This window comes from Phyllopteryx taeniolatus, chromosome 14 (assembly GCF_024500385.1).
Source record: "Phyllopteryx taeniolatus isolate TA_2022b chromosome 14, UOR_Ptae_1.2, whole genome shotgun sequence".
Classification (NCBI taxonomy): domain Eukaryota; kingdom Metazoa; phylum Chordata; class Actinopteri; order Syngnathiformes; family Syngnathidae; genus Phyllopteryx; species Phyllopteryx taeniolatus.
Genome location: NC_084515.1, coordinates 22,425,125 through 22,451,755, shown reverse-complemented (window position 1 = coordinate 22,451,755; position 26,631 = coordinate 22,425,125). Strand labels below are relative to the sequence as shown.

At 41.0% G+C, this 26,631-nt stretch overlaps 1 protein-coding gene across 10 annotated transcripts in view; it reads left to right on the top strand.

Annotated features, from left to right (window-relative positions):
* Positions 1-26,631, top strand: part of ctnnd2b (catenin (cadherin-associated protein), delta 2b) — a 122,097-nt gene that overhangs the window by 83,532 nt on the left and 11,934 nt on the right. For 8 of the 10 annotated variants that reach the window (XM_061796613.1, XM_061796610.1, XM_061796620.1 and 5 more), the window contains 5 exons: positions 2,227-2,283; positions 11,516-11,648; positions 13,073-13,286; positions 21,700-21,886; positions 24,847-24,964. In XM_061796613.1, coding sequence (XP_061652597.1) covers positions 2,227-2,283; positions 11,516-11,648; positions 13,073-13,286; positions 21,700-21,886; positions 24,847-24,964 — 709 coding nt within the window. The remainder of the gene's footprint in view (positions 1-2,226; positions 2,284-11,515; positions 11,649-13,072; positions 13,287-21,699; positions 21,887-24,846; positions 24,965-26,631) is intronic. The other 2 variants (XM_061796617.1, XM_061796615.1) reach the window with 1 other exon arrangement.

Sequence of the window (26,631 nt, the reverse complement as noted above, 5' to 3'; positions counted from 1 at the left end):
GAAATACATTTGTCAATTGTATGTAATGATGCTCTTGTCAGTAGCAGTAGCACTCCTGTCAGTGTCAGCCGAGTATAGCGATCAAGTGGGGAGTGACACGAGTGACACTTTGGATCACTAAGACGTGAGTGTAAAAGCACTTGAAAATGTTCATTCATGTTCTTATGTGTTACAGTAAAAATGTGAAGATGATTCACTTGTTATTCAATAATGCTCAAGAAGGATGTTAAGGACTTTATCTAGCTCAGAAAATGAGAGAATTTTCTCAAATTGAAACTTTTTTCTGAAACATTCATATTCAAAATCTTTGGAGGTAAATATTAGCAGGCTAACTTTAGCTGTCAGATAATTGTAACAGATTGCGACTGTGGGCCCCCAAATGACTAGCTGGTTACGCCCTGGTTTGAGCCAGTGCTCGCCATGACAACCAAAGTGGGATTAGCAGCTCGTGCATTGATGAAGAAGGCAGCTTGCTAGCTGTGAGAACTAATGTGAATTGCAGGAATCATTGACCATTGACACTTCAAACATACATCGCAGTAATAAATATGCATGCTTCGATTCGGCGCCAAGCGGCATCGGATCCTGTCTCCCCCGATGCGCCGCTCCGTGCAGTCGGGAAAGCCCGTGAGCCCGACTGCTTAGCCAGAAGCAGCGGGACGGCAGATTGAAGCATTTTACGAAGCGGGGGAGGAGGGAATTAAACCACTAACACCGTTCACACACGGCGGAATGAGCACGCTCACTTGAACTTTAATAAGGAAGCGCTTTTGACGCGGGCACGAACCCTGACTCCAAATGGTAAACAAATCAATCGGGTTGGGCCCTAAACGACATGATGGTGACGCAACACTAAACATTGTTGTAAACAGATGAAACGAGTGATTTACTGAATACGGCTGTCCGTATAATTATTTACGTTATCAACAACAAAGGCCGCTTGCGTTGTTCCATGTTGCGTTCAACTGCATCGACTGATTTTGACCCCGACAATATCAGATTAGATGCTGACATTGTGCCTTGAGAGTACATAGAGATACATTTTCGAAGCACCTCAACAGATAATTGTCCGAATTTGCTGGTTGCGTGCAATCGAATCTGGGCTTTAGTATCATGCACACATCACACCACATCTCACTGTCCTTTCCAGTTTGCTTGGCATTACGGATCACCTGCCCACACAAGAAGGTCCAATTTAAACGTTTCATCAGTCACAATCATATCGGATGCATGAGGAAGACAGTTAATGAGGAAAGAGCATCTGGTATTGCTTTTAGACATTGAGAGTGTGAAACAAAGCCAAGGCAAGAGGAGACGATTCATGCAGAAACAAGTCCAAGACAAAGATTTAGTTTGTGAGCTTCCTATCTTCTTGCTTCGACTAATGACTGTACAAACAAGCTGTCGAATGGCAACGCGAGCCAATCAAGTTGTTTCTCTTTGTGAAATGTCGACCGAGGTCCCACAGCTTTTTTTGTACCATTGTATTCTTTCTAAGAAGAGGTTATCTCCCGAAGGGGTTGCTCATGTTGTTGCCATTGCTCTTTCCTCCCGCCATCATTGTTTCTCTGGGCTCTCCTGCACATTGCACCCACATTGTCTGTTGGTTCACTCTTGTTAAACTTCAGCATCGTCGTCGTGTCGCTTCTGGCAACCACTCGTATGCACTGTTATGACACATCTCCAGCACAGACTGTGGTGCACGCTTTATTTTCATAACATGTACAGTCATCGTCAGTCATATGCAATTGGCCAAGCTGTGGTAAAGAGATACTCAGAGCTGATTGAAGTAACACGGGAACGTCCTCATAATATAATCTACAAATTTCACAAAATTAAACTGAGAGTGGACCCATTCATGGTGTAGGGTCTGAAATGTAACGAATTAAACAATTTACAATGAATACAATTCCTTCAGGCAATATGTAAGATCATAATACCTTGTTAATCGCTCCTAAAATGAAATGTATTGATAGTAGTTCGATGTACAACATCATTCACGTGTTAATGTGGAAATAAAGCATAACGTAACATGTCATCCTCCACCACCTGCTCTGTGTGCATGTACTCCACCTCCTCCACCACTGCCTGATAACCAAATGCTGAGAGAAAGTCAAGTCGAGTCGCTTTACTACTTTATCATCACTATTCTGACGGTTACTGATAACACTTTTCTTGCCAGACAGCCAACATATACCTCTCTCTTGTTTCTCTCTACCTCGATAGGTACGACCCTGAATTCCTTGTGTGGAATCAAAATCAAGCCGAGCAAAGAATGACAAAGTAATCCTACTATTTATTTCTATATTTTTATACATACATTCTGTTCATCAATCTTACCTTTGTCTCATTCACTGAATCTGTCCATCTCCGTTTTATGACACAAACACAGGTGTTAATGGTACATTCCATTTGTATTATCACTCATGTACATTTTGCATAGCAGTATATCAAACAGCAATCACCTCCAAATGAGCCCAGTGTCCAGTTAATGAACAGATGCTGCCTTTTCCAAAGTTCTCGGCACTAAATTGTGGCAGTACGTAACACTGGGATAACTTCTTCAGCCCCAAGTTGCTCATCATTAAGACTGGATCCTTTAGTCAAGCTAAAAACAAATACCTCCATTTAACATTAATCATGGGATTAGATACATAACTAACTAGGCTATATTAACATCTGAAAAACATTTGACTTTCCAGAAGCTCTGTTGAGATAAATATTCATCATTCTCTCCTTTGGCTGTCCTGCTAACCCCAGTCCCTTCATCCGTGTGTCTTTCACCTCCTGATTTACCTAAACATTTTTTTCATCGTGTGTTCTTGTCATTTGAGTATATTTTCTGCTTGATATTCACAGTATCTTGTTCAATGACCATTTTAGCATCTGGATTAAAGTTTACTTTGAAGCAACAACAAAAACAGAAGAGAAAAGAAAGGCAGCTTTTCAATTGCTGCAGGTTCATCATTTTGATTTTGTACTATTGCAATTTGTCCTGTATATGTTATCAAGTCATAGTTACTATTTACCACATAAATGCCAATCATTGAGTTATTAGATTTGAGTGCATGGATAGATGGCTTGGTTTGCTGATTGATTGATTGATTGATTGGGTTGGCTCTGGCTCGATTTAAATGCATTGCCGCTTAAAGCAATGACAGATTTGTGGTGGACTTGATCTGACCTAAGACAAAGGTTATCTCGTCTTTCATGCAAGACCATACAGTATACAATGTTATACTGTATAAAAACAGTTGATGTTAAGGTTGGCTGTAAAAAAATAATAATAATAAAATCAAATAAAAAGCGAGACAAAAAGCGGAATCAAATCAGACCACTCGAAGAACACAGATATCTGCCAAGGTTCAAAGAAGGAACAGAGTGTATGGCTGCAATCTGGGCTCTTTATTGCTAAAAGTAGGCAGAGTTTCATCCTGATCCACAATGTACCTTAGGAAACAAAATCTGGTGAGGGCTTACATTTGCACATCAAATTACAACCTGAACTGATAGGATTTCACTGAGACGTGCGTCCAAACAGTGGGAATGGGATGTCCCAAATTAAACTGAAATTGCTTGGCAAAAATTTGGTTTGAAATTACAGCTTCTTCCCCTATATAGTATAAATAAATGTTTGAATTATCACCACATCTTAGTAAAACAATCAAAATTTATACTATTATACTATATTATTTCACTCTGAGTAAAACAGTCAACATCTAGACTATCTCTCTCTCTCTCTCTCTCGCTCTCTTTCTCGCTACATATATACACTGAGGTCTGGGGTTCAAATCCCGGCCCCGCCTGTGTGGAGTTTGCATGTTCTCCCCGGTTTTCTTCGGGCACTCGGGTTTCCTCCCACATCCCAAAAACATGCGCGGTAGGTTGAGTGCAAATGTATTGAAAATGTAAACATTTGAACATAATAGGTACATAACTATTAACACCCTGTGCTATGACACTCAAACTTAAGCTCAGGTGTATCTGATTTCTACTGATCATCCTTGAGATGCTTCTACAACTTGAATGGAGTCCACCTGTGGTAAATTCAGTTGATTGAACATCATTTGGAATGGCAAACACTCTATATAAGGTCTCATAGTTGGCAGTGCATATCAGAGCAGAAACCAAGCAATGAAGTCTAAGGAAATGTCTGCAGACCTCTGAGACTGGATTGTGTTAGGGCACAAATCTGGGAAAGGATACAAAAGAATTTCAGCAGCATTGAAGGTCCTGAAAAGCACTGGAAGAAGTTTTGACCCAGCAGGACCGTTACTGGATTTGCCTGTCTGACCAAGCTGAGTAACTGGGGAAGAAGGGCCTTGGTCAGAGAGGTAAACAAGAACCCTATGGTCACTAAGGCAGAGCTCCAGTGTTCCCTTGCGGATATAGGAGAACCATCCAGAAGGTCAACCATTGCTAACGCACTCCACCAATCAGGCCTTTATGGTAGAGTGGCCAGACGGAAGCCACTTCTCACTGAAAGGCACATGGCGGCCCCTTAAGGATTCTCAGACCTACAGAAACAAAATTCTCTGGTCTAATGAAACCAAAATAGAACTTTTGGGCCTGAATTGCAAGCGTCATATCTGGAGAAGAAGAGGCACTGCTCACCACCTGGCTAACACCATCCCTAGTGTGAAGCATGGTGGGTAGCACCATCATGCTGTGGGACTGTTTTTCTACTGTAGGAACTGGGCGACTAGTCCGCACAGAGGGTAAGATGACAGCTGCCAAATATAGAGAAATTCTTCAATAGAACTTGCTCCACAGTGCTCTGGAACTCAGACTAGGGCGTCGATTCACCTTCCAACATGACAATGACCCAAAGCACACAGCCAACATAGCAAAGGAGTGGCTTCAGGAGCAGCCTGTGAATGTCCTTGAGTGGCCCAGCCACAGCCCGGACTGTCTGAAAATATCTTTTTACTTTGTCATTATGGGACATTTTATGTAGCTTTTTTAAAAAGAAAAACTATACTCATATCAGCGTTAGAATAAGTCTGTAACATAGCAAAATGTGGAAAAAGTGAAGGTTGTGAATGTCTTCTGGTGGCACTGTATATACATTGCACTATCAATTAATTCTATATCCCGGGTCTGACAAAAACTATAATTATATATAAACTATCCATCCATCCATCCATCCATTTTCTTTACCGCTTATCCTCACGAGGGTCACGGGCGTGCTGGAACCTATCCCAGCTATCTTCGGGCGAGTGGCGGGGTACACCCTGAACTGGTCGCCAGCCAATCGCAGGGCACATATAAACAAACAACCATTCGCACTCACTTCCACACCTACGGGCAATTTAGTCTTCAATCAACCTACCACGCATTATTATTATTATTATTATTGTTATTATTATTATTATTATTATTCAGGGAGGTGAATGCCGGGGTCATGTCTAGTTCTTCCCACCCTACCTCCACCCCAAAAGCATCAGTGACAGACACACGCACACAAACGCATACACACACCACAATGTACTGTATGCCGGCATACTGTACCTTTCCTCTTTTTCCCAGAGGAAAATCCTTTTTCCACTAAATGTCTCGCCCTGATTTGGGTGTCCTGCATTCTGACATAGTGCACTGTGGTGTAAACACACACACTTCCGTACACGCTCGCGCGCGCACACACAATCACAGACAAGTAGTCGTGAAAGATAACCCACCTGGTTGCTTAGAAACAAAGAGTGAATTGACAATCGGTCACTACTTTGTCCCAGTCCACTGAATTGTCAAATGAAACATTAAGCTCTCTTTGGTGACACTCTCAAGCGCACGCACACACACACACGCACACACATTATGTACATATTTTGCTAAAAGGAAAACATTCCTCTCTCAAACAGTAGTATTCAGCTTTTCCTTTTCCAGATCTCATCTCCTTCACCTTGACTGTATTCTGCCCGTAACTCCGACTTGTTAACATTCAAGAAACACGCAGGCCAAACAGCAAGGAGATAGGGGTGTGGTTGAGTAAAAACAGGCTTATTTATAGTACACACAAATGTTGATGGAAAAGAAAAGATACAAAGAAACCAATACAGACCACTTGGCAATTTGTGTGAAGTGAAAATATCGGGGATAAGGTCATTAATCTTCAGAATCAGAATCATCTTTATTTGCCAAGTATGTCCAAAAAACACACAAGGAATTTGTCTCCAGTAGTTGGAGCCGCTCGAGTACGACAACAGACAGTCAATTGACAGAGAACACTTTTGAGACAGAAAGACATTGAGAAAAACAGTCACTGAGCAATAAAGTTATCTGGTACAAATATATATATTTTTTTTTTGACAATTGTGCAAAAAGATGCAGAGTCCTCTCGCACTTAGAGCAGTTCGGATGACTAATATTGCAATAGTCCGCTGCAATGACCATCGTGCAAAGGGCGCTGAGACTTCAAGAAGTGTATGCAAGTTTAAAGTGACGAGTAGCGCGATAATCTGGTAAAATGTCGATTGTGCAAATGTTGCAGATACTCCTCAGTCAGTGTGCAAATGGGGTAGATGCTGCTCTGGCATGAGTGGCCAGTATTGGTCAACAACAGATATGCAAATAGTGCAGCGTGGCGAGACTACTACAGCGAGTGCACGAGTAATGTATAATTGGCCCGACAGAAATGTGACAACAAACTCAAGGCAAAAAAAAATGTCAGTATGTTGCAATGGAATTGTAGGTTAGCTGTTTAATAAGTTGATTGCAAGAGGGAAGAAGCTGTTGGAATGTCTGCTCGTTCTAGTTTTGCCATCAAAACCTCAAGAGTTATGTGCAGTCATGTGAGCAGATTTATTCTGCTTCATTTCTTTAAAAAAGTAACACTGTGTCAGAAGAAGAAGAATCATCTTTTATTGTTATGAACATGCACGCATGCACACAAAATTTGTTCTCTGCATTTAACCCATCACAGTGAACACATACACGTTAGTGGAACACACTGGAGCAGGGGGCAGCTGAAGCGCCCGGGGAGCATTTCTGGGTATCAGTGTCTTGCTCAAGGACACCACAGCCGTGAGTCTGGGGGATGTTGACGGATGGTCCAGTCGGGGTCTCGAACCTAGGTCCCCCACGGTGGCAGGTGATGATCTTAACCATTGGGCCACGGCTGCAATGTGTTTAAGCACATCTGCTTCATCCTAAGTAAAGTATTTAATAGGGTGGCTGTAACATTTCGAAATAAAATCAGAGGCCTGCCATGCATGGCGAAAATCATTCATTTTGTTTAGTTGAGGTCGCTGGGGCCATGCAGCCTGATCTCAAGTGACTCCCTATCATAAATGAAAGTGTTCAGTGCAAGGCTGTTGTCCTTGCACCAACACGTCAGCTTGACTATCTCATCTCTGTACTGTGTCTCATCATTATTACTTATTAGTCGAATGATTGCGGTGTCGTCCGCGAACTTGATAATCCTGATATTGTTACGAGTGGATGTACAATCGTGTGTGAACAGAGAGTACAGCCGGGGGCTTGGGCAGCAGCCTTGGGGTACACCGGTGTTACATTTTGTTTGATGATCTTAAACATTAAAGTTGGGAAACTATGCACCCAAATAAGAATTTGAGAAGGGGGCAAATACATTTTTATGACACTGTATACTAACAATATACACTAACAAACACTTAACGCCACAAATTTCAGTGTAAATTTGTTTCGCAGAATCCTGCTAACTTGGCGGGAGCTAAAGGCGATCAAAACCATACCTTTTTGCCTTCATGCTTATGCGTTTGGCGGAGAGCTCTGTAAAAGCCATGGAAATGTTTTCATCCATTTTCTAGCATATTTCATTACCTCATTTTTGATGGAATATGATGCTCTACACATAAAAAAAAGCAACCAAAAATTCTCACAGTGAACCTACTGTTGATTGATGTTAACAGATGGCTTAGTTGTATTTGCTTATCCTGCTGTGATATTGTTATTCAGTGTTTCGGGCTGGGAGCCTATCCCCTCATGTTCTCTTTTCTCTGGAACACACATTCACAGCAATAGAGACAGAGCAAAAAGTAATCCAGCTCCGGGCTGACATTCATAGAGAATGAATGAACCAGTTATTATAGGCAGGACATAGGGAAGAGAAGAAAGAAAACTTTAGATTCACTCATATTTGCTCTGGAGTCTGACTAATTTTAGCGACTGCTGGTAATTTGGTCCCAGAATAGCAACACTATGCCCCATATATTCAAGTATTCCAATCCATGTGTGTCCAACATGTATGTTGTATGTGTGCCCGTCTGAAAAATATCATAGCCTTAGGATTTAGGCTTTGAGTTTGAACCACTGTGACATGCCACTTTTCGCTGGGGTGTTTGCTATTCCAGGCTATGTTTCTGTCATTTTGCTGCATGTGTTCTTCGTGTTTTGTTTACCCACCAAATAATCATGCTCTCTTTGTCCCAAAACATGTACATAGTTTTTTTCCCCCTGTTCTTGTTTTCTCATGAAAACGATAAGTATGTGCGATAGTGGGAAGTTTGTGAGCGAATCATATTGTCTGGGTGCACAGTGCCAACTGGGTCCATCAGTGTTCTTTTTATGTATTTTAAGTGTTGCCTGCACACTCCCTGTTATGCATGAAGCACTATTGTTATCATTTGCTTTGTTGACAGTGTCGACCTTAGAAACAATGTGAGGGAAACATTGCTGTGGTTTGAACAGTAATGGATTGAGACACCTTTTTGACACAACCCAATATTGTCAGTGCAGTTGAGCTCATGCAAAAAAGAGTGCAGATATTTTATTAACACGAGTGCAGGGGGCAGTGGAGCATCATATTTGTGTTTGTCTGTCCATGTGTTAGTTAACAGACTCCCTCCTGTTTTTTATTTTTTATTTTTTTTTGTCCTGTTCGGCTGTTAGGTCAAGCAGAATGGAGGATCTGTATCCCTTTTATGCCGGAACAGTTTTACTGTGTCACAGTGGAGTTTTTAAGATTCTGCTGTGGTTTCTTAGTATTATACTTGATGTTTATTGAGAATCAGAATCGATCATTCGAACAGAACAATGTTTCTAGAGGGGAGAGAGAAACGAAGACAAAAGACAAAGCACTAATTGTAAACAGGACGAGAATAGTAAATCATTACATATCTACAACAAGTTCATTCCCAGTTGGGCCTTCAACTCTATAGTGACAAAAGGGATTCATGGTCATTGGAGTCACCTAAGATCATTGGTTAAGGTCTACCGAATATCGACCAGTGAGATGAGTCAATCACTTGAGTTTTTAAGTGATGGAAGGACAACATTAGATGGGATGAGTTTGTACAGAATTCCACTATTTCGGTATGATCTTTGAGCGTCCACATTGTTTGCTGCATTGCTCATATTGTACATCCCTGTCTGTGCTTTCTATTTTGTTCATCGCAAATGAAATCATTTCGTAATATCGTTTTTGTAATTAAATGATAGCGTTTACTGATTGATAGTCCAATCCTTCATACGGATGCCGTTGGTGCGACTGCATGTTCCACTTTCTACTGATATGAATACACACAAACAAACACGTACACATCTGCCTGCTTGCTTAGCTTGAACATTTGAAGATTTATTGGACAATTAACCCACAAGGTGACCTACACTAGGCTATGTCAGCTCTGATTATATTTACTGAAGGCCATGCCAATGCAGTGTTTACACTGTGTTAATGTAATGGCTGTCCACTTGTGTGTTTTTATTTAAATGGGCCTGAAGTAAAGTGGGGGGAAATGTAAACAAAAACAAACCCAAAAAAAGACAAGCGCATTGCATTGGCTTGTGGTGCCCGCGTTATACAGTATGTGTTCAGATTTTCAAATGTGACCATGTCCATTGGGATTTCTCTGGTGCTGCATTCAGAATAAGATGCAAGCAAAATGGCAAAAATGTATCTACTCCATATGTGCAACCAAAATGTGTTAGAACTCTCAGAAACGCTGAAGTCAAACTGTGTTGAAGTAACTCAAACTACTACCAACTGGATTATCACAAGTTAAACTATTCCAAGTAGATACAAAATCATAACAAAATCTCATCCTTCTTACATGCCCTCTGGTCTGTAATTTACAATGCTAAATGACATTGACTTGAGCAGAAAAGAAACGAGCCAGTTTCAGTTGCTCCCAAGAAACGGGATGCTTTTATCTCTTTAGATTATTGATAAGTCTCCCGATAGAAGGAAGCTTGTCAATATCCGATAAGCCGAGTTCCCCTTCTTCAACTCCACTCTCTGATCTCTTTATTCTCTCTTGTCACATCATTCTCACATTAATTATTTGTTTTTTCTTTCATCACACACACTCCCTTCGCATATTTATAGGGTTAGTGCACTTGCCTGTGGGTGCGTGTGTGTGTATAGGTGTGTGTGCGTGTGTGTGTATGCACCGTAATTGTGCCTGTGAGCAAATGCAAAAAAAAAAAATAAACCTTTGGGAGACAAAAACCAAAGTCAATGTGGCTAATAGAGGAAAAGTCTCATTTCCACCTGAAAGGGCCTGTTGATGTTTTGGTTTGTGGAATTTGCTGTTGGATTAGCAGAATCGATGAGCCATATTTGACAACATGAGCGTGCCCAGCGATTGACTCGCGACCTTGTTCGCCCAAAGTCCGCTGGGATAGGTTCCAGCTCACCTGCGACCCTGATGTAGACATGCAGTCTATATACAGTCACGTGGATGGATGGAAAACCTGGATGCATAAAGTTTGTCATGAAAATATACATCAGTATGAAGAAAAACACTACTCGAGATAACGTTTTGATTAGGAACAGTTTGAGGATGGCCATTTTCTGTTGGAGCAAGGACCATAATGGCATGAATGGCATTTGAATGAGTTTGGTGTAGATAAACTGGAGCCGTGCCCTCTACCCCATTGAACAGCTGATGAACTAGAACAGCGACGGCGACACAGTGGTAAATGTTGTGAGTGCACCTGCCTCACAGTCAAAATGTTCTGGGTTCAATTATTGGCTCGTGTCTGGAGTTTGCGTGTCCTTTCTGCTTTTCTATCCATGCATGCTAGGTTATTTGAAGACTTACAAAAGAGTCTTCATTCAACCTACCACGCATGTTTTTGGGATGCGGGAGGAAACCGGAGTACCCGGAGAAAACCCACGCAGGCACGGGGAGAACATGCAAACTCCACACAGGCGAGGCCGGGGATTGAACGCCGGTCCTCAGAACTGTGAGGCAGACGGTGTAACCAGTCTCCACCGTGCCGCGGGCCTAACTCATGTTAAATTAATTTATCAAAGGTAATTCATGGTTATTATAGCTTGTTATTGCAACGTAGCCCTTGCTGCCTTCTAGAATAATTCCTTTTTTCAATTATTACACAGAACTCCTTCCTATTCCGCATATACTGTACAAGTCTGTTGCCTTCTTTTGACTCATCCTTCACCTATCCTGCATTTGTGCCTGAACATTTCAAGTCAGGGGCAAGATCCTTTGGAACAGATTTAACACACTCACACTCTCAAAAAAGGAGAAAACTGCCCACACATGTAGTGCAATGTTTTCTTTGTGCCTCCCTGCAGAGAGTTTGGTTGGAGGGATCCAGAGCTGCCTGAGGTGATCCAAATGTTACAGCATCAGTTCCCATCAGTCCAGTCTAACGCTGCCGCCTACCTCCAACACCTCTGCTTTGGAGACAACAAGATCAAGTGTGAGGTAATGACTCACAGGACGAACCCTTGTCATTCGCTCCACCAGCTGCACAGTCCGTTTGGTCCAACTTGTCTTTTTACAGGATTGTAGTTAACCATTCAGTATTCCTCCCAAAAACAACCACACAGCAGGGTTCCTGTGTATTATACTGTATTTAGAGAGGCTTGATCCATGCATGCACGCCAGCTGCAATTGCTTAATCACACAGGGTTGTCGGCGTGCACGCAAGATTGAGGATTTGGGCATGACTCCATCTGACAGGCTTTACTCATTATGAGGCCTTTGTGGCTTTGGGTCGCAATGTATGTCCAAATGGTGTCTCCATAATCTCAAAATGTCAAACCAGAAACCACATGCACACACACGCACACAGAGCGGAGCGTGCCCTTTACAAAAGCTGATTTGTCAGCAATTCCGTTTTGCCAATGCAGGAAAAAAAAGATTTCCCTGATAACTTGAGATTTTGTACCGTAATCCTCTAATCTAGTCTAAAAATACACCAGACCTGAAGTTTAGTAGAGCATGTCGAGGAGAAAATGGCAAAGACAGTCATGTGACATCATGTCGCTTTCAACATTGGCAATACAAATAAACAGAAAATACAGTGCAATTAATGAACGTTGGATTTGCCGTGCTTGGTTCTAATAATCCTAGAAATGTGATAGTCTATTCTATCAATTCCTATGTATTTATGCCCCTACAGTCCACAGCAGGAAATTGCAGAATGTAATCTTTCATCAAGCAGAGTAATGAGGAAGGCACCGATCACGTAAAAGTCATGTTTTGTTTGATTAAACGCACCGCGAGTGCGTGACAATAGGAGGCATCTGTTCATCGTGCGTAACACTGTTTTCGAATTATTTTCACATGTCGTCAAAATGCATTTTTTGCTACTCTTTTATGTATAACATAGGTCGAAATTAATATGTGACAAAGTCTGACATCTATGCGGTTTGTCGATTGAATGCTGGAGAAGCCCATAAGGTAGTAACAGACTAGAACGTAATAAACGGCCTAAAATGTCATCAATTTGCCCTTCTTAAAGCATTGTAGGCCCATAATGTAATAACTGGCCAAAAACGTATTACACCTTCCTTCCTTCCTTCCTTTTACCATTTGACAATAATAACAAGAAGGGATGCAAATGGGGTGTAATGTATTTAAAATGTAATAGTCGTTTTATAGTGTGAAGAACAAGACACACTGTTCTTTGTAAACATTTCCAGCTGCTTCGGAACAATGTGTCTTTTGTTATCACTGAGGAAATGTACACTAGACAACAGGGAAATGCATGCATTACATGCATTATTGGGTTTACACAAAAGTGGAAGTTAGTCATGTCTGGATATTGTTTGATACATTTCCCCTACAGATGAAAGAAAGCAATACATTTTTCAAAAATATACTCCCACCTTCCTCTACCTCAGATCCGGCGACAGGGCGGCATCCAGCTTCTGGTGGATTTGCTGGACCACCGTATGACTGATGTGCACCGCAGCGCCTGTGGAGCTCTCCGGAACCTGGTCTACGGGAAGGCTAATGACGATAACAAGATTGCACTAAAAAACTGCGGAGGAATACCTGCTCTGGTCCGACTTCTCCGGAAGACCACAGACGTAGAGATCCGAGAGCTCCTTACAGGTAAAACGCATACGTTTTACAAGGAATTAGTGTCGAACATATCATTGTTAGTCCTTTTGTCTGCATAATCATACAGACTAACATAGCCACTGTACATCTGACAATTTATGTTGCTCTTCTTCTGTTCTCTCACAGTGAATAAAAACCTCGTTTTATGGCCTAACCTGTATATTTGATGTAAGTCATGCATATTCCTGAAATAAGTCCAAAATTGCCTCTGATGATTGTGTTTTACCAGATTCATTTAAAATGTTGGTACAGAATTGGATAAAATGTAGAACATAATTTAAAGACCCTGTAGCGTATATCGGTTCGAATAAAACGTAATTGATTTAGGAGAAGAGAATAAGATGGAAGCGACACGTGCGTTACTTCCGGTTTAGCGTAATTTTAAATTTAATCGTTAAAACCAAGTGACTTTATCTTGAAAAGGGGCACCACGTCGCTTTTTAGATGTATAACATTTAGGAGAAAGCGACAACAAACATTTTGCTAGTCTCGTAATCTGAAGGTTGCTACAGGAATTAGATGAGTTCTCGATAACCAGAGGTCTTTTGTCGAACCCAAACACACACTGATGATAAGGGTAGAAAATTATTATGAGATCTAACAGGGGGAATCTTCCGGGAGACAAGGCAGGAAAAAGCAAAACCAAGGACAGACAAACATTGGTAGGAAGAGGCTGTGATTGTGATGTGAGGGTGGAATGTGTGTGTAGTGACAATGCATGGAGCTGGAGGTTCCTGTTCTCGTTAATTTAAACCCAAATATGCCTAATCTGTACATTAGTAGACCGCAAATTGGATTTACGTGCGTGGAACAGAATTTAGGCAGGCTGGTCGAGCTCCTGAATGTTTGGCTGGTCCAAAAAAAAAAAAAAAAAACAGAAATCATTTACATCACATGCATCATTCCATATTCTTGGGCACATACAGCAGGAAAATGATATGATGCGATACCTAAAACAGGATACAAATGATTAAAATTAATCTGTGTCTTTCTGAGATGCCTGCATTTTATCGAGATGCATTATTGACGTTTAGTCGAAAAATGATTTTATGTTCCACACAATCTCACACACTGATGTACTCTCATTCAGTGCTACTCGGCCCACTCTGGGCTTCGGCACTTACGTTCCACGTCAACCCGCAATATGTAAATTGTCATTCTAAACCTGCTGAGATATCGACTGAAACCGAACTTCAAAATAATTTCGTGATTGCCAGTCATGTTTCCAGTTCTTGCTATTCCCAGAGCCCCTTAACATAAAAAGATTTATCTCCAGGACCTTGATAGACAGACACAGACGCTATAAATCATTTATAACTTTTGACTGAACCACATCCAGAATTCTTTGGGGTTTATTCCAATCGAGGAATGAAATAAAAAAAATAATAAATTCTCATACTGACATATAAGGAGTGCATTATTTTCAGGTGTCTCAAACTAATCTTGTTTCAAGCACTATATATTTGTACTTGCTTCATCGGGGTAACTAGATAATTTTGATTTACGAAAAATGACTCAATGATCATCGGGAGGCCACGCCAGAAATAGGTTCAGTTTTAACCTTCTAAGCTGAATACAAGGTGTAACTAAGCGAGACACTATATTAGACACTATTGAATGTTTTTAACTAAAAAAAAAAAAGACAAAACATGACAAAACACCTCTACCATTCAGTGAATGCCCCCCAAAAAAATTAAAGAGGTAAAATTGACAGTGAAATTAAGAATACAGTATAAAGAAACCCCCTCAAAAATATGAATGTGTTTAATTCCTCTCATATTTAGATATCGGGTAGCAATAAAACATACAGTATCAAGTCGTAGTTAATATTATTATCCCCCAATGGTGGACGGCTCTTCCACCAGTCGTCCAGTATTGAATCTTTTTATACCATTTTGGGCCACCATAATTCCAGTTGTACAGTACAATACTCAAAAGAGCCCAAACAAAATGATCTGGTACGATTGTCCGAACATTTACCTGTGTGCGGTTCCCAGCAAATGCCGGAATCTATATTAAACATTAAAAAGGTCCTCACAATTATTTATATGATCAGGGAAAGGTTATACATTCCAATATTGTCAACTCAGTGACTGGTACTGTACTTACAAGTTCTACTTCTTGGCTCTCGAATTGCAAATGTCTGCGGCAAGATCTCCAATTTAGCGAGACAGCAGAATTACCACCGATTCATTTATAGCTTATGCTCTTGTTTTTCCCCCTAGACCTTGGCAAAGAAAGACTAGAAAATGATTGACTTTGAGTGGTGAAGCTGCAGCACAATACTAAGAATATCGGACTTTGCTGAGAAAACTTTCTATCCAAAAAATCAACACAATGCATTGATTTCAACTTATGGTTGGACAACCTCGACCTGGAAGGCACAAGCTGTCATGCATGAAAAGAACGTACAAACAATCAGCTGAACTAGTGGGAAATCCTGTCTCTGTATGTGAAATGAATCCTTATAGTACCCACATAAAATGATCATTTTTATAAACCATAATTTGATATACTGTCGCGGCCATGTTTCAGTGTGCGCAAAGCATTCTGGGAATGATGACGTAGCTTTCCCAAAGAGGAGAAAGTTGAGATCTGAAAGACCTGCGGCTGTGTTCTCGTCACTTCAGCCCAGATTCTTTCTTTTTTGCGTGGGTTTTCTCCGGGGACTCCGGTTTCCTCCCACATCCCATAAACTCTAAATTGCCCATAGGTGTGAATGTGAGTGCGAATGCTTGTTTGTTTCTATGTGTGCCCTGCGATTGGCTGGCGACCGGTTCAGGGCGTACCCCGCCTCCCGCCCAAAGAGAGCTGGGATAGGCTCCAGCACGCCCGCGACCCGAGTGAGGAGAAGCGGTAAAGAAGATGGATGGATGGATATGAACGTGGAAATGATTCTTTTTGTTATGTTAGTCAAGTCGACAGAGATCATATACACCAAACATGTCATTGCAATCGGAGTTCACTTTAAAACAGCTGAAAATCTCTCTTCCCATCTGATTAGTTGCTGCAGAGTGTGTACATTATTTTTGGGTGTCGTTGAGAAACAGCACACAATGATGATGTACATTTAACTGATCCCCTGGGGGCTCTGTAATTTCCTAAAGAATACTTGAGATGCGCATGGGATTAAAACGCATAACACGACGCTGCACCTAACAAAGATCTGTTAATCAATCTCTAAATGTTGCGATGTCCATACTAAGCACGCAGAAGGTGAGGTTTGTGCGCATACGTTCAAGTTTATTAACAGTGTTTACAACACAATGTACACACAAACACAACTTGAACAACAATTTTTCAGTAACCCACTCACACGGTTATCCACTCACACACACACACACACACGAGCAATTCACTCACACTCTCTCTGTCCACCTTACCGTTGCCTGACTCTTTAGAAAAACATTATATATCTTGTCCCCCTGTCTTTTCATTTCTCAACGGAACCTATGGAAGAAAAAAAAAGGCCAGCTTTGTAACTCTTAGCATCACTTACAATTGCACAATGTTATCAAATCCCCACTACAAGCCTAAAAAATGTCACGGGAAATAGACCAGTTTAGATGTAAGTTGCATATTCAAACATTCAGCTACTCAGTGGTTCCCAAGCGGTTTTGCCTCAGGAGCCCAAATGAAAATTTGTCATGAAGTTGCAACGGACATTTTTGACATTCTTTAGCAACTCAAATTTATTTCACCCAAAAAATAGTAACACAGTAACAGTAACACAAAAGCCTTTATGCACGGTTGAAAACACGAAAACAGTTGTCATATATGAAACATGAACAAATATGAAATATGAAATAAAAAGCCACACTGTTTATGAATAAAAAGGCAGACTTATTTTTTGCACTGGCTGCTTATTGAAACGCTGCATGCGCTCGGTGATAAGTTTTCGTTTTTAGCGCCATGAGATGTAACTTCATGTTAACTTTAGCTTGATACCCGTTGGCTGCTAGCAAAACGATCTCCGATCTGAACAAAAAAGTGTTTTTAAACAGTGACTCATTAGGACACCACCGTAAAACTTCCTCTTCTTCTTTTCCTCATAAATGTGGATTACAACTCTTTGTGGTACATAGCGCCAACTACTGTACCGTAGGGACTTAGCAGTCAAAAGGCATCACTGATTTCAAAATACAAACGGCTTCTTTCGACAAGACGTCGGTGTCGTGATACGTCAGTCATCTGGGGGAGCACCTGGGGGGCTCCAATCAGATTTCAGTGGGGTCCAGTGCTACCCCGGCCTCCCCTCTGGCTCCGCCCCTGATGACAAAAGCGCTTTTCTGTTCCAGCATGACTGTACACCAGTGCACAAAGCAAGGTCCATCAAGACATGCTTGGATGGGTTTCGTGTGGAAGAGCTAGCACAGGACCTTGACCTCAAGCCCATCAAACACCTTTTGGATAAAGTCGAACAAAGATTGTGAGCCATCCGGCAACCTGTCATGTCCAACATCAGTGACCACTGTTCTGGATGAATGAACCAAAAAAAAATAATAATAATAATATCATTAAAAAAATGAAATGACAGCTTGTTTATTGTGTTGGCTCAACAACCACATCTGAAGCAGACCAGGGTGAAGATGAGATCCAGATATGACGAGGCAAGACTCAGCTCTCCAAAGTGCTAGTAATTAGTAGTGCATAAGAATAGCATCATAATGATAATAGTAATGATTTGTCTGCCGCACAATTCTGAGGTTTTGGGTTTTGGTCTCAGCTCTGGCCTTCATGCGATAACTTTGCATGTTCTCCCTGTGCTTTCATGGGTTTTCTCCTCTAATATGACAAGCAGTGTAGAATATGAATGCATAGCTGGAAATGTGAGCTACACTCACACATGTTTTTGCATAGCATGTAGCTGTAAGACCATGCTGGTGTATATTTTGATTGTCATTTGAGAATAGTTTCTTTTTTGACCCAGTTTTCATGGGTTGGTTTTTGAGCCTGATTTAAACTATAGGATGTTTGCAGGCTTATGAGATAAAAGCAAGCCACATGAGCACAACTTGAAATGGCCAAATTGATAACGTATTCAATGTTCACACTGTGCAATGCATTGAATCTTGGCTTCGACTGAGTGAATTTCAGGCTCTAAACGCACCATCATTATAACGGCAGCAAGAGGCAGACAATCTTAACTTAATAGTAAGTTGCAACTTTCAGCTGTATTTTCATAGATGGCGCGTCTGCGGCGCGACGCAAACACTGCCAAGCTGAGCGATCTGGGTGTGACAATTTGGTGGCAGAGAGTGGGTCTTAACTTACACCTGCTCAGACCAAGTCTAACTGCCGTCACAGCTGGTCTAATGCAATTTTGGTCAGTTTGAGCTGGGCACAGGCAGACAGACACTGAAGTCAGCAGACAGACATATGTAAGTCCCCAGCGCTCATCACCAGTTCATTCTGTATTTGACAGAGGTACCTGCTCACATTGTGTGTTGCCACACTGTCCAGAGCAGTGACAATGCTCCACTCACGCACGGATTGCTGCGTTTCCGTTGAGACTGTCACTGGGCCACATTTAAAGGGAATGAGAAGAGCTGCTTTGATTGTGTCAGCTGTATACTCATCCACTGTGGCGCAGCCCGCTCACTGTTCGAGTCGCCAGGCTGCGCTGGTGTACAAAATTATCAACACCGGTCTAACCCGCCCCTGACGCACAGTTGCAATGTCTGCCACGTCGGATTTAGGCCAGTCACAAAAATAGGGCCCTGTATGTTCTTACGGTTTCACTTTCTGTAGGTGCGGTGATCCCGTGGCCAAATACCCATGTCTGTGTAATGTATTTTGGTAAACATAATTGATAAGTGGTATAGAAAACGGATGGATAGACTGACAAACAGATGGATGTTTTAATTATTTAATAAGAATAGCAGTTCCGAACGAAAAGGATGACGCGCTGTGGCGACCCCTAAAGGGACAAGCCGAAAGGAAAAGAAGAACAAGAAGAACAAAGCTGTGGCATGAAGCTTACATGGGGCAGTGGTCTTATCCAGTAAATTTGTTAAACATTGTATTTTGTTGGCGTGACTAAATAAAAGATCATTTTTACTTGTAATGATATGAACAGCACAAATAATAATTTAACAAGCAGTTTAGAACGAACTGAATCTCTGGATTGTTTCCTGCTCTAGTTGCCATGGTGAGACTGAAGGAGGCTGAAATATGACAATTAAACAAAACAAAAATGCTTTTTCATTTTTTTTTTAATCTGCTATTCAAAAAGCAAATATTTGGGAGGCAATAGCTTTAACACATTTCTTTGTGCAGAAAGAATGTCAAAATGACAAATGGCGGTGCCAAATGTCTGAGATACGAAAACTGCGCAAATAAAATTGAAATATCAATAAGCAGATAAAGACTTGCAATGCAGTGATGCAGGAGGGACAAATGAGATAGTGGAATGAATGACAGGCCAAATTAGAGCTGTGGTATGGCTTGAGAGAGAAAGAAAGCCAGCCAACATCTTCATTTCCCCTCGCTCAATACAACAGTGAATTTGTAACCTCCTGCTGTCACTCATGATGTAAGGCTGAGGCAATTAACCCCCTTCATCTCTGTGCGCATCTACGTACGTGTGTGTGTGTGTGTGTGCGCGCACGAGTTTTTGTGGGTGCCAATGCGTTAGATCAAAGATAAAGACCCACTCCGCCTTTCTTCTCAGGCGGATGATGTCATACTGCACGGTCGGAAAGGTTTTACTCAAGATGATATTTAAGTCTCTATATATAATAATTGCAAGCATTCTATCTATCCAAGTAACCATGTCGTCATACGTGCTTTGCTCGTGACGTCCTTTTTCAGTGCACTTTGCTATTTGCGATTGGTAGGTGGTAGATTGACCACACTTTATTATATTGACATTTTCAACAAAGGGCAATAATTTTCTAGGATATAATTATAATTTATTGTCCATGCGAAAAAAAAAACTTTCCTGTTAATAATAATAATCCTGCGCTTGTGATTGACTAATAAAAGAATAGAGCATGTTACGTGGTTTGTTGTGATGCAGGTGTGAAAGCAATTTGCTTCATTTGAAAGTACTTCAAACATTTTAGGGTATCTGCTGCATTTTTTTCCTAATGTTATTTATTGTTTGCAGTAAAAACAATAATAATAATAATAATAATAATGGAAAAAAAAACATGATTTTAGTTTGCAAAAAAATAGTCAAGGATGTTGATAAATAGAATGCGGTGAGCCGTGACTGATTGTCAGTTATTAATGTGGAGGGGTAGACTCATACTGTGTTGAACAAAGACCCCCTGTCATAAAATGAGGAGACCATCCACCATCATGTTCTTCTTTATGTAGACTATTTCAATTTTAGTGAGCTCTTGACATTAACTACTAGAACCTGTTTTTTTTTTTCGACATAGGAATGCAACTCAATAACTTTCATTTGACATTATAATCAATAAATAATTTTTTCATTTCAACATCCATGAGTGTAAATTCTAACAATATTTTTGCATTAAAATATAATTTGAATATAACTATATGCATCCATGTGACTATAAAAGCTTCCAAATACTGGTATATTAACCCACTACAAAAACAAAAAAACAAGGAATGCTCTTAATTTAAGGCTGTGGCATGAAGCTTACATGGGGCAGTGGTCTTATCCAGTAAATTTGTTAAACATTGTATTTTGTTGCCGTGACTAAATAAAAGATCATTTTTACTTGTAATGATATGAACAGCACAAATAATAATTTACTCTCCCCCTGGAGAAGCAAAGGGCCTCGAAAGCAACCAAATGGCAGAGATACTGAACACGTTTGGTAGCGGTCCCGCCTCTTTGGCCTTCTTAATTCGGTGAGAGCAGGAGAAGATGTGACAGTCCCAGCTAATGAAGGTTGCGGAGAAGAGAGTGAGTCATTTCCAACTTCCTGCTGACCACACACCCACTGCTCTCTTATATTGATCTTTGAGGGTTGTAATTACAGCTGTAGCGGAGGATAGATGAATGCAGATGTGAGCAGGGATAGACACTTTCAAGCATCCAATTATACGGGTGCAGTCGGACGCTGATATTTAACAAGTGAAGGTCAACGAGAGTTACGACAGTAGACTTCTGCCATGTTATTAGAATCACCGGCATAAATGATATGACAATAATACTGGAAAGTTCGTTGACCCAAGGAGAAGCCCCTGAAGGACATGACGTGATGGATAATAATTTCTCTTTCTTTTATGAAGAATGGATTAAGGTGATTTCAAATGCATTGTATTAAATTTCACCCACATGATGTGATGCAAAAAATAGTCCTCAGTCTATTGAAGCAACCGGAATTTGCGCTCAAACAAAAGTCACATTGATAAAACACGTAAGTCTTGTGTCAAGTCTTGTGGTTGTCTGTACCTTAATAAACTCCTTTGCTTCCTTCTGCAGGTGTCTTATGGAACCTCTCGTCATGTGACGCTCTGAAAATGCCTATCATCCAGGATGCCCTTGCTGTTCTGACCAACGCTGTGATCATCCCTCACTCGGGCTGGGACACCTCCCCTCATACGCAAGAAGACCGCAAATTACATCTCCACTCCTCCCAGGTCCTCCGCAATGCCACCGGCTGCCTCCGGTCAGTGTCTCTCCAGGACAGTATCTCTTTGTTGTGTCACTTATGTTTGACGGTGACAAAACATAAGTATTCAAATGTAACTTTATTGTCAATTTTATTTGTTAGTATCCGTAGGGAGACATGTCAGGGTACATGCCCAAGAGCACCGCAGCAGAGATTGGGAATCAAACTGGCCTCTGTCCTGCAACCAGGCCCAATTTCATTTTTCGCTGAAAAACTCACCTATTTGGTGTGTTTTTTTTTTTTTTTTTTTTTCTTTGTGCTCAGGCCAAACTCATGTCTCGTCCAAAAATAATATTCCTTCGGTACAATCTTATAGCGATGGAGCTATATGTTGCAGTGATGGGAGGACCTTCATTTAGACAGGCCATAACCTTGTCTAATAGAGAAAAAGCGCTATGTCATCTTGTGGTATCTATCGGCAATTTACATTTACTTCCTTGTGGCAACTAGCAAGGTCTCCGCAACTGGGCTCCGTTTAGAACCGTAAGGAGGATCCAGTGCGCTGAGTCATCCACATGCTCCTATTTGCACGGACTAAAACATTCCACCAAAATACAGTCTAGATAACGTGGAGACACATTTCTTTTCACAGAAAGTGTAGCGTACCTGATATTGCCGGCAAAGTTTTGCATTCCTAGACCACTTTTTTTGTCCCTCGCCATCATCACAGTTGCCCATCTTTCCTCTTAATCGTCACTGGCGAGATAATTAAGTGTGTGGTGTGCTGTGTTGGGCCATCCCGAGTACACCTCAGACTATAAGAACAGTAAGAACATGTTTTGTTTTTATTGTAATGTGTGTGTGTGTGGGGGGGGGGGGGGGGGGGGGCTTGCATTTTCAAAATTGGCCAAGATGTTAAAAATCTTTGAGTGTACCAAGCATAATTCAGCCTATCCCACCGACTCGCTCTGCAGTGCAAATGCGATCCAGCTTTGTTTATACGCTGCCAACTAAAATGTGTTTGTCGTAAGGTGAAAATATTTTTTACAAATTCTTGGAAAATAAAATCTCCAGTTCCAGCAAATTTGGACACAGATCACTGGAGTCCAAGTCCAATGTGAAGTATCGAATACTGTGAAGCACTGTGAAGCACTTTCCCGTACAGGCCATCCTCGCTTTACGAAGGAGTTCTCTTCCTCTGGCACTGACATGACCCTATTTTGTTCGTACATGGGAACACGTGGTCTCTATCACTAACCTACAGAAAACTCAGCCTGTGAATTTGTGAGAGCAGCCCGCCATTGAGGAAGGCTTGGTCGTAGAAGGGATTATGCACATTTATCCACTGAGTTGCGGGTTTCTCGTCACAGTCACAGCTAAATACATCTAGTCAAATTCAAAACAAGCAGTACCGTGTGTGTGTGGCTATATTTAGATACTGTTTGGTCTGGGAAAATGATGGACTTAGCTACTATCAAGATGATTCACTATTTGGCTTTAGTGCCGGTGTTTGTTTACTCATTTGGAACACGCCATTTGGAATTAGAGCATCACAGATACATATTGTAGTTTTGGATCTGCACTCCATCATTTTAGCTTTGAGTGGAACCCCGTGGTTAAATAATACATTTTTAATTTGTTCCGATAAAAAGATAACGAACGCAAAACATTCCCACACAATTTGATGTGGTAAAGTGAAGATGTTCATATAGGAAGTGGATTCTTTTTATGTCTACCTAAGCCTCACGGCTGGTAAATTGCGATATTGCCTGCCACTCCAAAATGGGACACACCTTTTTCTGCTAGCTGGCTGGAGTTTATTTGCAACCCTAGTGCGTAATTGCCTAATGGCGTGTGAGTTATTAATCTCAAGAGCGCTGCATCCTCTCACAAAAGCTCCAGATAGAGGTGTCTTTGAAAGGCTTCACTTGCACTGTATCGGATTTGAGCCTGGTGGTGTGTCTGCATGAGTGTGTGGTGCTGCAGAGCAAGGCTTAGCGTGGATCAGCTGCCTAAACGCGAGCTCCCAATTCATCTTCCTCATGCCTCATTAGGGAATGGTGGGACGCTGATTAAAGATGGAATATTTCATGGCAGGTTTGGTATATCACTGGCCACCTGCTCCCCGTCGTCCTCCCTCTTTTATGCTTCTCACTTTCTCCTTTTCTTTCCCTTTATTCTCATCTAGTGTTTCCATTTGGCTGCACTATTTCAATCAGCCCGTTAACAATTCTTCCTTGCCCTCCCTCAGGTTCACTGTGTCTTTCTCTGGAAAAAATCACATCACATGCCATAAAAGCCTTCCTGCCAACTAATAGCTGTGCTGCCTGCAAGCAGAATGCTGGGGGAAAAAATCTGTAGAAAAGGATGTCAGGAAAAAAAAGAAACTCGTTTTTTTATTTGATTTGTATTTTTGCAGAGATGATCACTATGTTTACAAATCAGTTTCTATGATATCATCTCTCGTCCAAGGAGTTATTCCACCTTTTTAACAGTTGAAGTTTTGAATTGATTTGTTTGTTTCTTTTTTTACCTGTATTTTTTTTTTCAATATACAGTACAGTATGCATATATACATTTATTGTTGATTGATTAGTATGTTTGTATACCGTATAGCTTTGGAGCCAGTAGTTTTAAAAGAAAGCCACCTCTTTTCCTTCTGAATATTTTTTTTTGTTTTTTTATTTTGCTAAACATCTTTGAAATTAACATGTTGATGTGTGCTGTAGTTTGTAAATCACTTTGCAAAGCACGCCCAGCATCCAGTAGCAAGAACCCTCATATAAAAACCATGGTTAGTGAGTATGGACGGCGTAATACATTTACATAAGAACAGCTAAATGCATAGCAGCACCTCACAAATCACACGTTTCTTAATTAATTACTGTTTAATAGTGTGCTCTTTATTAGTGTTATTGTGGGTTGTAAATATATTAATTCATATTGTAACACTGGTGTGTGTGTGTGTGTGTGTGTGTGTGTGTGTGTGTGTGTGTGTGTGTGTGTGTGTGTGCCAGCAATGTAAGTTCTGCAGGTGAGGAGGCCCGCAGGAGGATGAGGGAGTGTGAGGGTCTGACAGACGCGTTGCTGTACGTTATCCAGACTGCGCTGGGGAGCAGTGAGATTGACAGCAAGGTAACACACTGCACACACTCACACATCACAAACACACACACACACACACAGTAAAAGTAAATAAATAAAGAGTGATCATTGAGCTTTGCGTTTACAGTTTGTTAGTTTTTCCACCGGTTCGCTTTATAGTTAGTAGGCTACTGTTTGGTTCATGGATGATTACTAAAAGAATGGTGGCATCATTGAGATTTTTTATTACTGGACCTTGATCTAGAGTCTTACTAAATTTGAATGGTTTCTTCCTTTGGACATGGACAATTCATTTTAAAATGACTGCTTTGAAAAATTCAAACAATTACACAGACCTGAAATTTTGACAAGGTACTTTTTACACGTGTACACAAGTTGAAGACATTTTCACCTCGAATTAAATGTAATAATACAAAGTGTAGGTATTGATTTAAGAATACGTTAGGTTTCTGATTACAGGTGTTCACACACATGCATGCCTGCACGTGCAGACGTACAGTGGATATAAAAACTCAACACACCGTCCGTGTTGATGGCAGGTTTTTGTGATATAAAAATTAGACCAAGATAAGCCATTTCTTTTTTCCACCATGAATGTGACCTATAACTTGTACATCTTAATTGATTTCTATCTTTTAAAAATAAACAACTGGGATAATGTGGTTGCACAAGTGTGCACACCCTCTTATAACTGGGTATGTTGCTGTGTTGAGAATTAACCAATCCATTCCAATTTTAAATGGCAATCAGCACACACCTGCCACCGTTTAAAGTGCCTCTGATGAACCCCAAAAAAACGTTCAGCTGGTCTGGTAGGCTTTTCCTGACTTGTTTGTTTGATTTGTTTGTTTGATTCTTATTTTTGCTTCAGCATATAGCAGAAGCCTGAAGGTTTTGTGCTAACACCAACTGGTATTTGGAACTGCTCATAATTCCTCCATCTTGAGTAAGGCCCCAGTTCCAGCCAAAGAAAAACAGCCCCAAAGCATAATGCTGCTCACCACCATGCTTAGCAGTGTTGTGTTTGTACCAAACATACCTCTTGAAATTATGGCCAGAAGGATCAACCTTGGCTTCCTAGGACCATAACACATTTTCCAACATGCGTTTAGAAGATTTCAAGTGTGTTTTTGCAAAATCTAGCTAACTAGGTTTGTTTTTCTTTTCTTTGTATGATAAGGCTTCCTCCAACTTGCCGCCCAAACATACAGTAGGTAGAAAATGGGAGACTTTTGTCACACATACTAAACTGCCAGTACTTGCCAGACATTCCTGCAGCTCCTTCAATGTTGCTGCCTCCCTGACCAGTTTTCTTCCCGTCGTCATCAATTTTGGAGGGACAACCAGTTCTTGTTAATGTCACTGTTGTGCCGTATTTTATTTACCATTGAACAATGAGATCCACCAGATAGATACTGTGGAAACTCTGCGTACCATAGTGTGTGCTCTGAGATGTAACAACAAAATGTCAGGAAAAGCCTACTTGAACATCTAAACTCTCGCCGGGTTAATCAGAAGCACTTTAAGGGTGGCAGTTGTGTGCTGACTCCCATTTAACTTTCCTTTGAATGTACTAATTGGTTCATTCTGAACACAGCCACATCGCCAGTTATACTGTAAGAGGGTGTGCACACTTGTGCAACCACATTATCACAGTCTTTTTTTTGTTTTGCTTTTTTTACTTCCCCTGTTAATGG